Here is a 16,475-nt window from a genome sequence, read left to right on the forward strand (position 1 = left end):
CGAGGCGGGCGCCTGTAGTCCCAGCTACTCGGGAGGCTGAGGCAGGAGAATGGCGTAAACCCGGGAGGCGGAGCTTGCAGTGAGCTGAGATCCGGCCACTGCACTCCAGCCTGGGTGGCAGAGCAAGACTCCGTCTCAAAAAAAAAACAACAACAACAAAAAAACAAATATAAATACAGCCGGGCGCGGTGGCTCATGCCTGTAATCCCAGCACTTTGGGAGGCTGAGGAGGGAGGATCACTTGAGCCCAGGAGTTCAAGACCAGCCTGGGCAACATGGTGAAACCCCGTCTCTACAAAAAAATACAAAAATTAGCCAGGCATGGTGGTGTACACCTGTAGTCCTAGCTACTCGGGAGGCAGAGGTGGGAGGATTGCTTGAGCCTGGGAGGCAGAGGGTGCAGTGAGCAAGATCACACCACTGCACTCCATACTGGGTGACAGAGTGAGACCTTGTCTCAAGAAAAAACAAAACCAAACCATAATACATTTCATGCAAAGTCAGTGCAGGAATTATTTTCCTATGTGTTCAAATTCAACACGATTTGTCAGACTCCTGAAAGAGAAAGCCAGAATAACAGTATACAACTTTTATCTATATTTTTAGATGACTCTGACTCACCATAAGCATCTATAAAATTAGATATATATTTAATTTATGTTATTCTATAATAAAAATTGGTTTTCCTATGATTGCTTGAATCATTGTTTTTTTCTCTACTCACGGCTTTGGATTCTTTTTAAAAAGCTCCATTTGGGATCAGATTCTAGTTAGTTTCTTTTTTTTTTTGAGATGGAGTTTTGCTCTTGTTGCCTAGGCTGGAGTGGCCATAGTGTGATCTCGGCTCACCGCAACCTCCACTTCCTGGGTTCAAGCGATTCTCCTGCCTCAGCCTCCCAAGTAGCTGGGATTACAGGCGTGTGCCACCATACCCAGCTAATTTTGTATTTTTAGTAGAGACGGGGTTTCTCCATGTTGGTCAGGCTGGTCTCGAACTCCCGACCTCAGGTGATCCACCCACCTCGGCCTCCCAAAGTGTTGAGATTACAAGGCATGAGCCACTGCAACCGGCCTAGTTAGTTTCTTTACAGGACGAAAGAATGTGAATTCTAAGTTATGCACTCCTGAAGGACAGTTGCTATGGGATAGATAATTGAAAGCGAATCATCATTTGCTTAGCTTCTATAAGCTGTATCCCCTAGGACATTTAAATCTGGCAAATTAGTTTCCTAGTTATAGGTTACTTAATATTAACTTGACAACAGTGACATAAGTGAGCCATTGAAAGTTGGGTCAAGGAACAACAACATGCTAGAAGAGGAAGTGGGGAGAAAAGGATTCCATTTTTTGGGGTTAGTCTATATGTATCTACTATGTTAAGTATTAGAATACAACGTAATCTTGGATGTAGCTCATCATAAAACCACTGTCACCATTTTGAGCCAGGATGTTGGCTCAAAGCATTAACAATTAGAATAATAGCATTTGGAAGAATTATCTTCTGGTATAATAGTATTAAGTGGAAATTTCTTGTTGACTACATTTTTATTTTTAGGTATAAAAGACCTAAAACTGAAGCTTTGGGATTTTCTTTTTATTTAGATTACCAAATATAACATTTTAGTCCTAATTCATTTAAATTATATTTCTAAGAAGGTAATTAAGTATTCCACAATTTAAAAATTAAGTTAACTTGGCCGGTTGTGGTGGCTTACACCTGTAAATCCAGCATTTTGGGAGGTCGAGGCAGGTGTTCAGGAGTTAAGAGACCAGCCCGGCCAGCATAGCAAAACCCCATCTCTACTATAAAAATACAAAAAATTAGCCAGGCGTGGTGGCAGGTGCTGTAATCCCAGCTACTCGGGAGGCTGAGGATGGAGAATCACTTGAACCTGGGAGGCAGAGGTTGCAGTGAGCTGAGACTGCACCACTGCACTCCAGCCTGGGCAACAAAGCGAGACTCCGTCTCAAAAAAAAAAAAAAAATTAAGTTATCTTAATACTCACTTAAACTGGAACCAGGAACTACTTCATGAAATTTGTAAGAGATAGTATGAGAACTAACAAGATACTTTTTTTGTTTTTTTTGAGACAGAGTCTTGCTCTGTTTCCCAGGCTGGAGTGCAGTGGCACAATCTCAGCTCACTGCAACCTCCTCCTCCCAGGATCAAGTGATTCTCCTGCTTCAGCCTTCCGAGTAGCTGGGATTACAGGTGCCCACCACCACACCCAGCTAACAAGAGAAATTTCTACCTTACCCAAAGGGTAAAAATATGTAGAACTGCCTTTTAAAGACATTCTATGGCTAAAAATGGACTACATTTAAAGAAGGGCTTTAACTTCAGCGATCACTTCAGAGATAACAGTTCCAAGACTGGGTGTAAGGGTAAACTTAGGGAAGTTTAAGGTCAACCTGGTTAACTTTCTTTTTTCTTTTTTGAGATGGGGACTTGCTGTGTTGCCCAGGCTGGAATGCAATGGCATGATCATGGCTCACTGCAGCCTTGACCTCCCAGGCTCAAGCGATCCTCGCTCTGAAGCCTCCTACTCAAGTAGCTGGGATCACAAGTGTGTACCACCAAGCCTGGCCAATTTTTTAATTGTTTGTAGAGATGGGGTCTTGCTATGTTGCCCAGGCTGGTCTCAAACTCTGGGGCTCAAGTGATCCTTTCATTTTGGCTTCCCAGAGTGTTGGGATTACAAACGTAAGCCACCACGCCCAGCCTGGTTAACTTTCTGAGGTGAGTTCAACAGCCCTTTTCTCTTGGAGAACCCTTGGCAATTATTTCTGACAGACCAATGAACTCATGAGACCTGGCATGTATATCCAATAGTCCTTTATAGGACCAAGTGAAGATTAGTATGTTAAAAATGATACTGAAGCCCCATTTTATTTTATGCTATTGGGTCTGGGAGTAGATTATGTAATGACGAATCAGTGAAGTCCCTATGTCAGCAATTTTTTTTTTTTTTTTTTTGAGACGGAGTCTCGCACTGTCGCCCAGGCTGGAGTACAAGGGCACGATCTGGACTTACTGCAACCTCCACCTCCCGGGTTCATATGATTCTCCTACCTCAGCTTCCTGAGTAGTTGGGATTATAGGCACATACCACCATGCCCAGCTAAGTTTTGTATTTTAGTAGAGAGGGGTTTCACTATGTTGGCCAATCTGGTCTCGAACTCCTGACCTTGTGATCCGCCTGCCTCAGCCTCGCAATTTTTGGGATTACAGACATGAGCCATTGTGCCTGGCTGCAACTTTTTTTTTTTTTTTTTTTTTTTTTTTTTTGACGATGTCTTGCTGTGTCGCCCAGGCTGGAGTGCAGTGGTGTGATCTCAGCTCACTGCAACCTCCGCCTACCGGGTTCGAGCCATTCTCGTGCCTCAGCCTCCCAAGTAGCTAGGACTACAAGTGCGAACCACCGTGCCCGGTTGATTTTTCTATTTTCAGTAGAGATGGGGTTTTGCTATGTTGGCCAGCCTGGTCTTGAACTCCTGACCTCAAGTGATCCACCCACCTTGGCCTCCTACGCTTGCCTACAGGCGTGAGCCACCCGTGCCCGGCCATCAGCAACTTTTTGATGTTGCTTCTTAGACAGTGACAGTATCCTCACATCCTCACAAAAGGGGGTTGGCGGCACTCCTCAAGGGGATCTATAGAATCCTAAGAGTGTGCAGACAGCAGATATTTAATACGTGTGTATGAAATTGAAGGCTGTCATGGCTGGCAAATAAGGCTTTTTTCTTCAGTGCCTTTTGTTTCTTGCCGATCCTCAGTGCTCTGAAAACCCTGTTAGTTGGGTCTAGGAAGGACCAACAGGCATATAAGGGAATGAAAACATCACAATCACCCCGACTACCATTATCAAGGTAGCCAAATTAAAAGGGACCTACACTTACGTCATGGTTAGGCCAAAAGATGTACTAACCTGAAAAGGTTAAGACAAACACACAGATTGAGATTATCCATGAGATCCTGCTGTTGGATTCATTAAAACTGTCCATTAAGTCATTAAAGAAGACACCAAATGTCTTGATGACGCCGTAGGTGAAGACTTCAACGAAGAAAAATGAAACAGCGACCACCCAGCCCCATCCTCCGTCAGGCACTTCAGTATACACGTTGGCTTTGGAACAAAGTTTTAATGTATTTTGGGTCATTCTTAATCTGAAGGAAAAAGTTAAAAAATAATTCAGATCAGCAATAGCGTGAGGATTGATGATTCTCATACTCTTTAGCAAACATAACAGATAAGAATGACTTACCGGGGGGAAGGGGGAGGGATAGCATTAGGAGCTATACCTGATGTAAACGACAAGTTAATGGGTGCAGCACACCAACATGGCACATGTATACATATGTAACAAACCTGCACATTGTGCACATGTACCCTAGAACATAAACTATATATTATATATATATATATATATAAAAAGAACTACTCACCTGATTTAGGTTGTTGAATATTTATTTATTTATTTATTTATTTATTTATTTATTGAGATGGAGTCTTGCTCTGTCGTCCAGGCTAGAGTGCAGTGGCATGATCTCAGCTCACTGCAACCTCTGCCTCCCGGGTTCAAGCAATTCTCCTGTCTGAGCCTCCCAAGTAGCTGGAACTATAGGCATGCGCCACCACACCCACCTAATTTTTTTTTTTTTTTGAGACAGAGTCTCACTCTGTTGCCCAGGCTGCAGTGTAGTGGCGTGATCTTGGCTCACTGAAATCTCTGCCTCCTAGGTTCAAGCGATTCTCCTGCCTCAGCCTCCCGAGTAGCTGGGATTACAGACGCCCGCCACCACACCTGGCTAATTTTTGTATTTTCAGTAGAGATGGGGTTTTGCCGTGTTGGCCAGGCTGGTCTTGAACTCCTGACCTCAAGAGATACACCCGCCTTGGCCTCCCAAAATGCTGAGATTATAGGCATGAGCCACCACACCCGGCTGACGGTTGAATATTTAAATTATGTACAAGTAGTATAAAGTCTTTGGATAAGTTTATGTATATACACATATGTACAAATCATGGTATTATACATGGGCCCCCCAAAAAGAAAGTTAAATGGGAAAAATAAACAGACATGAAGAACCAGAGCAGAATATTTAGAAGCATATTGAAGGACAACAGATGGTCACCAGACCAGGTATTAATGCTGACCTTGAAGGACTCAACTTAGGCCAGAAAAGACTGCACTGACTATAAGGAATGTTGATCAGAAATGAAGCCTAGAAAATGGAGGCTGAAAAGCAAACACTGGCTGTGCATCCAGCACCTTCCACCGTGTACGTGTTTGAGATACCATAAGCATCTCTGCTTGATGTCCCTGGTCACCGCGATCACCCAGCAACTCTTCTTCCCCCGCATTTTCTACTCAGTAAGCAATATTCTGATTATGATTTGGTGTTCCATGTGGATGTACCTACGCAGACACAATGTTACTATAAATCAAAATGAGGGCCTTCTGTCTTCTGGGAGTTTGTTAAGCAGGAGTAATTTCCTCAAAGTTGACCACCAATTGGTATATTAGCAATTCAATTTCCAAGTACATGATGATACTCTATAATAGGTGTCTAAATAAGGTGCTATTATACAAGCCTGTGGGGCCCCATCTGGGTACCAGTTAACTGAGTTACCTCTAACCTCACTGTGCCTCTCCATTCAAACTGCAACAAACATCAGAACAAGCAGACCTGTACCTTAACACCACTAAGGAGACATTGACATTGACACTGGTTTAACTTAAGTCTTCTGGATTGGGCTCTAGCACATGAATACTGTCTTTTTCAAAGCCTCTGTGGTTACATATACTTTGAAAGAGTCATATGTATTTTTTTTTTTTTTTTTTTTTGAGACAGACTCTCGCTCTGTCACCAGGCTGGAGTATAGTGGCGCTATCTTGGCTCACTGCAACCTCGGCCTCCCAAGTTCAAGCGATTCTTCTGCCTCAGCCTCCTGAGTAGCTGGGACTACACGCATGCGCCACCACGCCCAGCTAATTTTTGTATTTTTAGTAGAGACGGGGTTTCACCATGTTTGCCAGGATGGTCTCGGTCTCCTGACCTTGTGATCCACCCGCCTTGGCCTCCCAAAGTGCTGGGATTACAAGCGTGAGCCACCATGCCCAGCCGAAACAGTCATGATTATTTTTAGCCTAACTAAACATTAATTATATCTATAGTAATCAATGAGTCCATGCCATGGTCTTAGAGCTCTTAATGGCAACCAACCTCAAGTTTAAGAATTCTTTACGGCCGGGTACGGTGGCTCACATTTGTAATCCCAGCACTGTGGGAGGCCGAGGTGGGTGGATCACCTGAGGTCAGGAGTTCGAGACCAGCCTGGCCAATATGGCAAAACCCCATCTCTACTAAAACTACAAAAATTAGCTGGGCATGGTGGTAGGCACCTGTAATCCCAGCTACTCAGGAGGCTGAGACAGAATTGCTTGAATCCGGGAGGAGGAGGTTGCAGTGTGCCGAGATCCCACTGCACTCCAGCCTGGGCAACAGAGCAAGACTCTGTCTCAAACAAAACAAAACAAAACAAAAAACAAAAACGAAAAGAATTATTTACATACGACCCAAAGCAATCTACAGAGTGGATTCCTATCAAAATATCGATACCATTCTTCACAGAAATAGAAGAAAAAAATTCTAAAATTTGTATGGAACCAAAAAAGATCATGAATAGCCAAAGCCATCCTGAAAAAAAGAACGAAGCTGGAGGCATCACACTAACAGCCCTCAAAATACATGACAACACTACAGTAATCAAAACAGCATGGTACTGGCATAAAAACAGATACACTGACCAAAGGAACAGAGGAGAGAATCTTGAACTTAATCCATGTGTCTACAGCCAACTGATTTTTGGCAAAGGTGCCAAAGATATTCATTGGAGAAAGGCCAGTCTCTTCAATAAATGGCGCTTTGAAAACTGGATATCCATACAAAGAATAAAACTAGATCCCCACCTTTCACCCTATACAACAATCGACTCAAAATAGATCAAAGACTTAAATATAAGACCCAAAACTATAAAACTACTAGAAGAAAACATAGGGGAAACACTTGAGGACATTTGTCTGAGGAAAGATTTTTATGAACAAGACTGCAAGAGCACACATAACAAAAGCAAAAATAAACATGGGATTATATTAAGCTAAACAGATTCTGCACAGCAAAGGAAACAGATCAGCAGAGTGAGGCCAGGTGTGGTGGCTCACGCCTATAATCCCAGCACTTGGGGAGGCCAAGGTGGGTGGATTGCCTGAGCTAAGGAGTTTGAGACCAGCCTGGGCCACATGGTGAGACGCCATCTTTACTGAAAATACAAAAAATTAGCTGGGTGTGGTGGTGCACAACTGTAGTCCTGGTTACTCGGGAGGCTGAGGGACAAGGATTGCTTGAACCCAGGAGGTGGAGGTTGCAGTGAACTGAGATCCTGCCACTTCGCTCTAGCCTGGGTAACAGGGAGAACTCTGCCTCCAAAAAAAAAAAAAAAAAAAAAAAAAATGTAAAGACAACCCACAGAAAGGTAGAAAACATTTGCAAACTATTCATCTGATAGGGGATTAATATCCAGAATATAAAAGGAACTCAAACACCTTAACAGCAAAAAAAACTCCCCAACAATCTGACTTAAATAAAAATGGGTGAACAGGGCCAGGCGCGGTGGCTCAGGCCTGTAATCCCAGCACTTTGGGAGACCGAGGTAGGGGGATTGCTTGAGCCCTGCAGTTTGAGAACAGCCTGGGTAACATAGGGAGACCCTGTCTCTACAAAAAAGTATAAAAAAAATTAGCAGGCCGGGCGCGGTGGCTCACGCCTGTAATTCCAGTACTTGGGGACGCCGAGGTGGGCGGATCACAAGGGCAGGAGATTGCGACCACGGTGAAACCCCATCTCTACTAAAAATACAAAAAATTAGCCGGCGCCCTGTAGTCACAGCTACTCGGGAGGCTGAGGCCGGAGAATGGCGTAAACCCGGGGGGCGGAGCTTGCAGTGAGCTGAGATCCGGCCACTGCACTCCAGCCTGGGTGACAGAGCGAGACTCCGTCTCAAAAAACAAAAAACAAAAAACAAAACAAAAAAAATTAGCGACAGAGGGAGACTCCATCTCAAAAAAAAAAANCAGTACTTGGGGACGCCGAGGTGGGCGGATCACAAGGGCAGGAGATTGCGACCACGGTGAAACCCCATCTCTACTAAAAATACAAAAAATTAGCCGGCGCCCTGTAGTCACAGCTACTCGGGAGGCTGAGGCCGGAGAATGGCGTAAACCCGGGGGGCGGAGCTTGCAGTGAGCTGAGATCCGGCCACTGCACTCCAGCCTGGGTGACAGAGCGAGACTCCGTCTCAAAAAACAAAAAACAAAAAACAAAAACAAAAAAAATTAGCGACAGAGCGAGACTCCATCTCAAAAAAAAAAAAAAAAAAAAAAATTAGCAGGGCCAGGCACAGTGGCTCATGCCTGTAATCCCAGAACTTTGGGAGGCCGAGGTGGGTGGATCATGAGGTCAGGAGTTCAAGACCAGTCTGGCCAACACAGTGAAACCTGTCTCTACTAAAAATACAAAAAAAAAAAAAAAAAAAAAGTCTAATGTGGTGGTGGGTGCCTGTAATCCCAGCTACTTGGGAAGCTGAGGCAGGAGAATTGCTTGAACCCAGGAGGCGGAGGTTACAGTGAACTGAGATCGTGCCACTGCACTCCCGCCGGGGCGACAGTGTAAGACTCTGTCTCAAAAACAAAAAAAAAAACAAAAAAAAAAAAACCAGGGTGTGGTGACACATACCTGCAGTCCCAGCCACTTGGAAGGCTGAGGTGGGAGGATTACTTGAGTTGAGCTGGAAGCTCCAGGCTGCAGTGAGCAGTGAACACACCACTGCACTCTTGCCTGGGTGACAGAGCAAGATCCTGTCTAAAAATTTTTTTTTTTAAGTTGACTAGCATGGTGGCTCACACCTGTAATCCTATCACTTTGGGAGGTCGAGTTGGGTGGATCACTTGAGGTTAGGAGTTCAAGACCAGCCTGGCCAACATGGCAAAACACCGTCTTTACTAAAAATACAAAAATTAGCCGGGCGTGGTAGTGCAAGCCTGTTATCCCAGCTACCCAGGAGGCTGAGGCATGAGAATCACTTGACCCTAGGAGGCAGAGGTTGCAGTGAGCCGAGGTCACACTACTGCACTCCAGCCTGGGCAACAGAGTGAGACGCCGTCTCAAAAAAAAAAAAAAAAAAAGGCTGGGCATGGTGGCTAATGCCTGTAATCCTTTGGGAGGCCAAGGCAGGTGGATCACTTGAGGTCAGGAGTTTGAGACCAGCCTGGCCAACATGGTGAAACCCGGTGTCTACTAAAAATGCAAAAACTAGCTAGGTGTGGTGGCACGGGCCTGTAGTCCCAGCTACTCAGGAGGCTGAAGGAGGAGGATCACTTGAACCCGGAAGGTAGAGGTTGCAATGAGCAAAGATTGTGCCACTGCACTCCAGTCTGGGTCACAGAGCAAGACTCTATCTAAAATAAATAAATAAATAAATAGAAATAAATAAATAAATAAAAAATAAGTGAAATGTAAAAAGAAAATTCTTCATAATTATACAATTGTATACTGGTGAATTTTCAGGGTCAGGGTGCATTGTATCCTTTATATCCTTTTCCTAGCCATAAGTTGTTGGGTCAAAGTTACTAAGGCAAAGATTTTATTGAAAATAGAAGGCAACTGAAAAATAACAGGACATAACTTCATCTATCCAGCAGACTTGCTGGTTTTCTATTTTTAAAATCTAATGTTCTGAATTTACTCTACAAATCTTAAAAAGCAGCAAATCTGATCTAACTTAATATCATTAATCCTATTGATAGCGCCATTCCCACTGTAGCCTAATACTTGGGAAGGACTATGTATTCACTTTATACTCTATTACCGCTAAATATTTGGTTGATTAAAATAAGGCATAAGATGTTGTAAGATGAGTATGCTCTTTGCAGCAAAGGCCTTTGCATTTTGATGTGTGTTGATGTGTCATGTCTGAGAGCAAATGGAAAGGTGGGAAGGGCAGTTAGATAGCTCAAGAGGTAGGCTGAGCAACTATAGAATAGTTTGTCACTACTGCCCCTCAACATAGAAAGCAATTGATTTAAGTTGGGAGCCAGGAGCCCTTTACCAAATTAGGTTTTCACAACATCCCTCCATTTCAAAAGCCACTCTCAAAATGAGGCCGCTGGGGCAGAGAAGTGAGAACAACACTAGCTTAAGATTTAGAAAACCAAAAAAATTTTTAAGGAGTGCTTGCCAGTGTTGGCTTTAGAATAGTGTCTAGCCCTGGGGAGGAATGGTGAGCCTGCAGCTGTCAAGGCTGTAGCCTTTACCCCTTCTATTTCATCCCCCCACCAGGCCATTGGTTTGAGCTTTTCCTTGTGAAGACCATGACTCCTTTGCCAGCCTCTTAATGGACTTCCGTATCCTGTACAATGAACCTTTTGGAAATGGTATATTGTCATGGCATTTTTCTACTCATACTTTTTTTTTTTGGAGACGGAGTCTCGGTCTGTCACCCAGGCTGGAGTGCAGTGGCACAATCTCTGTTCACGGCAACCTCCACCTCTCCACCTCCCAGGTTCAAGCAATTCTCTGCTTCAGCCTCCCAAGGACCTGGGACTACAGGTGTACGCCACCAGTGCCCGGCTACATTTTTGTATTTTTTCAAGAGACCGGGTTTCACCATGTTTGGCCAGGCTGGTCTTGAACTTCTGACCTCAAGTGATCCACCCACCTCGGCCTCCCAAAGTGCTGGGATTACAGGTGTGAGCCACTGCACCTAGCCTACTCAGACTTTTTCAATGGCTTTCGTCTTTCTGAAGAATAAAATCCACTCATTAAGGCTGGGCACGGTGGCTCACATCTGTAATCCCAGCACTTTGGGAGGCCGAGGCGGGCAGATCACTTGAGGTCAGGAGTTTGAGACCAGCCTGCCCAACATGGTGAAACCCTATCTCTACTAAAGATACAAAAATTATGCAGGGGCGTGGTGGCGTGTGTCTGTAGTTCCAGCTACTCAGGAGGCGGAGTCAGGAGAATCACTTAAACCCAGGAGGCAGAGGTTGCAGTAGGGGCAACCTGGGAGTTGAGATCACTGCACAACCTGGGTTACAGAGCAAGACTTCATAAAAAAAAAAAAAAAAAAAATCCACTCATTAGCCTGACTTTCAATGTTCTTTGTAACCTCTCTTTGTGGCCTTATTTCTTCTGGTTCTAAAACTTGACTCACCTGCCATGGTCAAAGTGGAGTCCTCCTGGCCCTCTAGTCTCTACCCACCTGGCTATGGCCATGCCATTTCCCCAAAATGAGACCCTGCTCTGTGACATCCTTCTTCCTCCATAATGCCTTCTCCAACCAGCACAATCTAAGGGCTCTCTTCTTCAGGTGACAGGTATCGTTTAATGATGGGGTATTGTTTACTTTTATGCCTTTATCTTATTTGCTTGATTAAATTATTATGTTCACAAAATCTGAGGTCTATTTCTCTTTGTATAACCCATGTCCCCGGACCCCACCTGTACCTTGTACACAGCTTGTATTTATTTTTGCAACAAAATAGCTATCAGGTGCCAGGTCCTCGCTTTCACTGTACGGGCACTACAGTGAAAAGACCAAGAGATGGTCTCTGCCTCCATGGACTAAAATATCTGCTGATGATGATGCTAAGGAAAATGAATGCATCTGAAATGCATCCTATTTAAATGATTCAACCACATCTTGCCAGAATTCAGCACATTTCTGACAAGCAGTCAGGACTCAGTAGCTGCTAAGTCCAAAGTCAAATTGGCACAGTTGTTCTAACCCAGAAATGTGCCCAGAAGGTCTGAAGAGTTTTAATGGAGGGCTCAGGACCACCTTGAAACAAAACATATAGTGATAAAATGTGATAAAGACCCTAGAGAGACGTGGAGTGCAGTGGCACAGCCATAGCTCACTGTACCCTCAAAACTCCTGGGACCGTGCTGGGCGCAGTGGCTCACACCTGTAATCCCAGCACTCTGGGAGGCCGAGGCGGGTGGATTGCCTGAGGTCAGGTTTCGAGATTATCCTTGCCAACATGGTGAAACCCTGTCTCTACTAAAATTACAAAAATTAGCCTGGCGTGGTGGCACGCACCTCTAGTCCCAGCTATGTGGGAGGCTGTGGTGGAAGAACTGCCTGAACCCAGGAGGCAGAGGTTGCAATGAGCTGAGATTGTGCCGCTGCACTCCAGCCTGGGCGACAAGAGAGAGACTCCGTCTCAAAAAACAAAAACGAAAAAAATCTCCAGGACTCAAGTGACCCTCCCACCTCAGCCTCTCAAGTGGCTAGGACTATAGGTATGTGCCACCATGTCCAGCCAATTCTTTTTTATTTTTTAATTTTTATTTTTTTATTTTTTGAGACAGCATCCAGGCTGGAGTTCAGTGGCATGATTTTGGCTCACTGCCACCTCCGCCCCCTGGGTTCAAGCAATTCATTGCCTCAGTCTCCCGAGTAGCTGGGATTACAGGCACCCGCCATCATGCCCAGCTAATTTTTTTGTATTTTTAGTAGAGACGGGGTTTCACCATGTTGGCCAGGCCGGTCTGGAACTCCTGACTTCGTGATCCACCCCCATCGGCCTCCCAAAGTGCTGGGATTACAGGCGTGAGCCACTGTACCTGGGATAATTTTTATTTTTTGTAGAGACAGGGTCTCACCATGTAGACCAGGCTGTGGACTGCATTTAGATGAGTGGGACCAGATTGCAGTTTTTTTATGAGCTGAGATTACCTGCCACCATGAGAAGCCTCTCTCTGGCCAGCACTGAAGTTCTGGTGCCAGCTGCCCCCTTCCTCTTTTCCCTTGCCTGTATCATCAGAGGTTTACACTTGAAAAACGGATGGGGTTAGGATGAATCTGTAACCCCTGAAGAGAGTTAGAATTACTGAATGTTAAAGCTGAAGGGGAAAATTGAGGTCATCTTATTCAATTCCTCTTTGTAAAATCTTACTCATTTTGCAAAATCGGGAAACATCCCCAAGAGGTGAAGGGACTTGACTGAAGTAGCCCAGTACTGAATCTCCTGCCTTCCAGGGCTCCTGCTGTACAAGCCTACAGGAGAGCATTTTTATTTTATTGAATTTTTTTGAGATGGAGTCTTGCTATGTCACCCAGGCTGAAGTGCAGTGGCACGATCTTGGCTCATTGCAACCTCAGCCTCCTGGGTTCAAGTGATTCTCCTGCCTCAGCCTCCTGAGTAGCTGGGATTACAGGCGCTTGCCACCACGCCCGGCTAATTTTTCGTTTGTTTGTTTGTATTTTTAGTAAAGACAGGGTTTCACCATGTTGGTCAGGCTGGTTTCAAACTCCTAGCGTCGTGATCCACCCTCCCAAAGTACTGGGATTACAGGCGTCAGCCACGGTGCCTGGCCTTCTTCCTTTCTTGTTTTCCATTCCTTCAACAGAAGGCCAAACCTTCTGTCTCTGCAAACAAAGCAACTGAGGCCTGAATTTTGAACTCATTTACGTAGAAGTCTCTATGTTCCAGAATATGAAAGTTTATCTGTCCACTTTGGTTTGTGGCCATGTGAATTTATCTGATGGGTAGGGATACTTTTCAGCTGTGTGCAGATCTAACTGGTGAGGCAAGCTGAGTCATCCTGCCCATCAACCCCTGCTTTACGGATGACGGGCTTTAGGCAAATCACTTTGCTTCCCCATTTCATTGTCAATGTAAAATCAAGGTAAATGTAAAAAAGGGAGTTGAACTAGACTCTGATGAGCTTAGATCTCTTCCTGCCCTAATAGTCTATACTTCTCTGATAGCCTTTGACCATCACTTGCTTTAATCCTTCTAAGCCCTTTGAAGGCAAGGCCCAAGAGTTGGTCTTCTTAAAGCTCTTAGGCCGTATTTGTTAATTTCTGTGTACCGTTAACTGGCTGCACAGTTATGGAAACCACTAAATCCTGAACTTCTATCATCTGGAAAGCACGGCTTGTCAGGGGAGTCTCTCAAGTCTTTTCCAACTTATAAAACTCAACAATTCTGAATGGGGGTTCCTGGCAGCCATCTTCCCTTCACCCTAGTGTTCTTCTGGAGGAAGCACAATGACAAAATTCATGGACAGTTTGGAGGATTTCCTAGTAGCATGTGGTTAAGTGTCCCTTTCACTAAATGGGTATTGACCAGGTGCGGTAGCTCATGCCCATAATCCCAGCAATTAGGGAGGCTGAAGCAGGCAGATTGCTTGAGCCCAGGAGTTTGAGACCAACCCGGGCAACGTAGTGAGACTGCGCCTCTACAAAAAAATTTAAAAATGAGGTGGGAGGATCGCTTGAGCCTGGGAGGTCGAGGCTGCAATGAGCAGAGATCACTTCCATGATGGGAGGGAGACCCTGCCTCTAAACAAATAAATAAATGGGTATCTTGCCAAAGGCTTGGAAACCTGCTATCCTTGGGAGTTTCACTGTGACTTAATTTGTTGAGAGAAGATTTAGCCTGAGGGCATGAAAAAATTGGATTATTGTAGACCATCAGAGTGTTATTCTAGGGGCAGCTCAGAGCAAGGTTCAAAATGCAGGCTCTGGATGGAAATGGGGTGGCTACTGGTGTAGGCAAACCCCGAGCAAAAGCACTGCGGATTTCTCTTCTTCTTCAAGGTGTAGCCTGGAGAACAGCTTTGACAAGTTGTTTCTGGCCCAAGTTGGCAAAACCAGTCTGCATTTGGCTAAAGTTCATTTTCACTCTCTATTAAAAAAAAAATTTCCAAACCTACCCTGGATAGCTGCCTCACCATGTTGAATCACTGGCTACAACCGAGTCACCATTTTACAAGGCTATGGTGTTGAAACCTGAGCCCCTAATTTAAGTGTCCTCCTCAGGAGTTCCACTGAGGAAAGTCCTCTTTTGGAAACCACAGAAGGAAAACTCAGGGTTAGTGGTACTCATTACACTGGAAGGAGCTTTTCCACTTGGCTGCATTGTTTATTTACATACTGTAAGTTCCTATCCTGGACACCCTTCCCTTAATTATGAGAAGAGGGGTTTCTCTTATATCATCTGGCCGGATGTATTGTTGACCCCCAAAATGCCACGTAACGGTGCTTGGGACATGGGGAGATGCATCGTTTAGAGATTTCAGCATAAGCACTTGGCATCTTTTTACAAACAAGACACCTATCTTACCATGATTTGCAAAAACAATCAGATCACTGAGAAATCTCATTCCCGGGGTAGAAACCATCTCCTGCGAGAAGGAGCTGGCACGGAGTGTCTAACCGTGCAAACAAAACCGGCTTCCAGGTTGACAAGTTGTAATTGCTCCTCCCCAGTTGGCTCCGGGGAGCTTTTTCTAAGACTGACGCCCCCCGTGTTTGGTGACATTTTATATACGCCACCTAACAAACTTCTATGACCTGTCTTGCTAGGGTAGGGGGAATAAAAAGAAAAGGCGACAACAACCTAGAAGGAAATAACCCATTTCCTCTGCAAAACCATCTTCCCTTGCTACGGAACTGCTCGGCGACACCAGCGCTTTCCTGCGGTTGGCAGCCCGGGAACCTTGAAGTTGCGCGGGACCGGCCGTCAGCCGCTGACAGTTCTGACCGTCCAGGTGGAGGACCCGCGCTCTGCCGGGAAATCCCTGCCTTCCCGCAGGGGGCAAACGATGGCCGCCCCAGGGAGTGCTGTGTTTGGGGGTCGGGGAGGCAGGGAGCCCCACTTTCCCTCGCGCTGCCTCAGTGGCCGCCCTGCGTGCGCGCGCCAGCCTGGGGAAGGAAGGTACCTCTGACATTTCGCTCCTGCGACGCGCAGGCAACTTCATGCGGAAAATCCGCGGAGGGGCTGAGCCCGGAGCCCCCCACTCTTCCGACGTCCCGGAGCCCCCAACCCGGGGCAGGGGGCACTCAAAGGCCAGGCGTGCCTTTAGGTATCCTCCAGGACCCAACTGTACCAGGGTCACGGACATTCAACTCTCAGCTACCCACACCGGCGCGAGCGCGTCATCCCGGTGGCCCTGGGCATTCCTAACTGTCAGAGCGAATATTTTTGGGAATAACCTCTCCAAAATGTGAAGATGTTCAGTGGTCTCCTCCGCCTCCCATCCCAAAAAAAGGCCCCAACACATATTTTTAAAAAAACAACCCACACCCCACAATCAAACTTTTAAACATGTAAAATAATAAACCAACTCACCAAGTTAGAAGGGAAGAGAATAAACCCCAAAAGGCTCCCAATAAGGCGGAGGCTTGGCCTCCCCCTCCTTATAAGCCGCTCGGTAACATGAGAAAAGAATTAACCCCTTAGGGGGCGGGCCCGACTCTAGCGCAAGTTGGCTCGGGCTGGTGAGGCCGGAGCGCCCGGGCCCTCCACCCACTCCCGCGACTCAGGCACCCGAGCCACACCCTCCCCCCGCCCCCCACCCCGGCCGCCTGCGCCCCTGGCCGTGCGTGCTGCCGCCCGCGCCC

General features: G+C 45.8%; 2 protein-coding genes across 6 annotated transcripts in view; one reads left to right on the forward strand and one right to left on the reverse strand.

The window, feature by feature from the left end:
- Positions 1–16,475, forward strand: part of ARSG (arylsulfatase G) — a 154,044-nt gene that overhangs the window by 15,886 nt on the left and 121,683 nt on the right. The window lies entirely within an intron of this gene.
- Positions 1–16,475, reverse strand: part of SLC16A6 (solute carrier family 16 member 6) — a 22,639-nt gene extending 6,164 nt beyond the window's left edge. The window contains exons 1-2 of the mRNA XM_017863359.1: positions 16,204–16,475; positions 3,930–4,168 (exon numbers count right to left, since the gene is read on the reverse strand). Of these exons, the coding sequence (XP_017718848.1) occupies positions 3,930–4,161 (232 nt within the window). The 5' untranslated portion in view covers positions 4,162–4,168; positions 16,204–16,475. The remainder of the gene's footprint in view (positions 1–3,929; positions 4,169–16,203) is intronic.

Source organism: Rhinopithecus bieti, unplaced genomic scaffold (genome assembly GCF_001698545.2).
Source record: "Rhinopithecus bieti isolate Rb0 unplaced genomic scaffold, ASM169854v2 scaffold_2349, whole genome shotgun sequence".
NCBI classification, from domain to species: domain Eukaryota; kingdom Metazoa; phylum Chordata; class Mammalia; order Primates; family Cercopithecidae; genus Rhinopithecus; species Rhinopithecus bieti.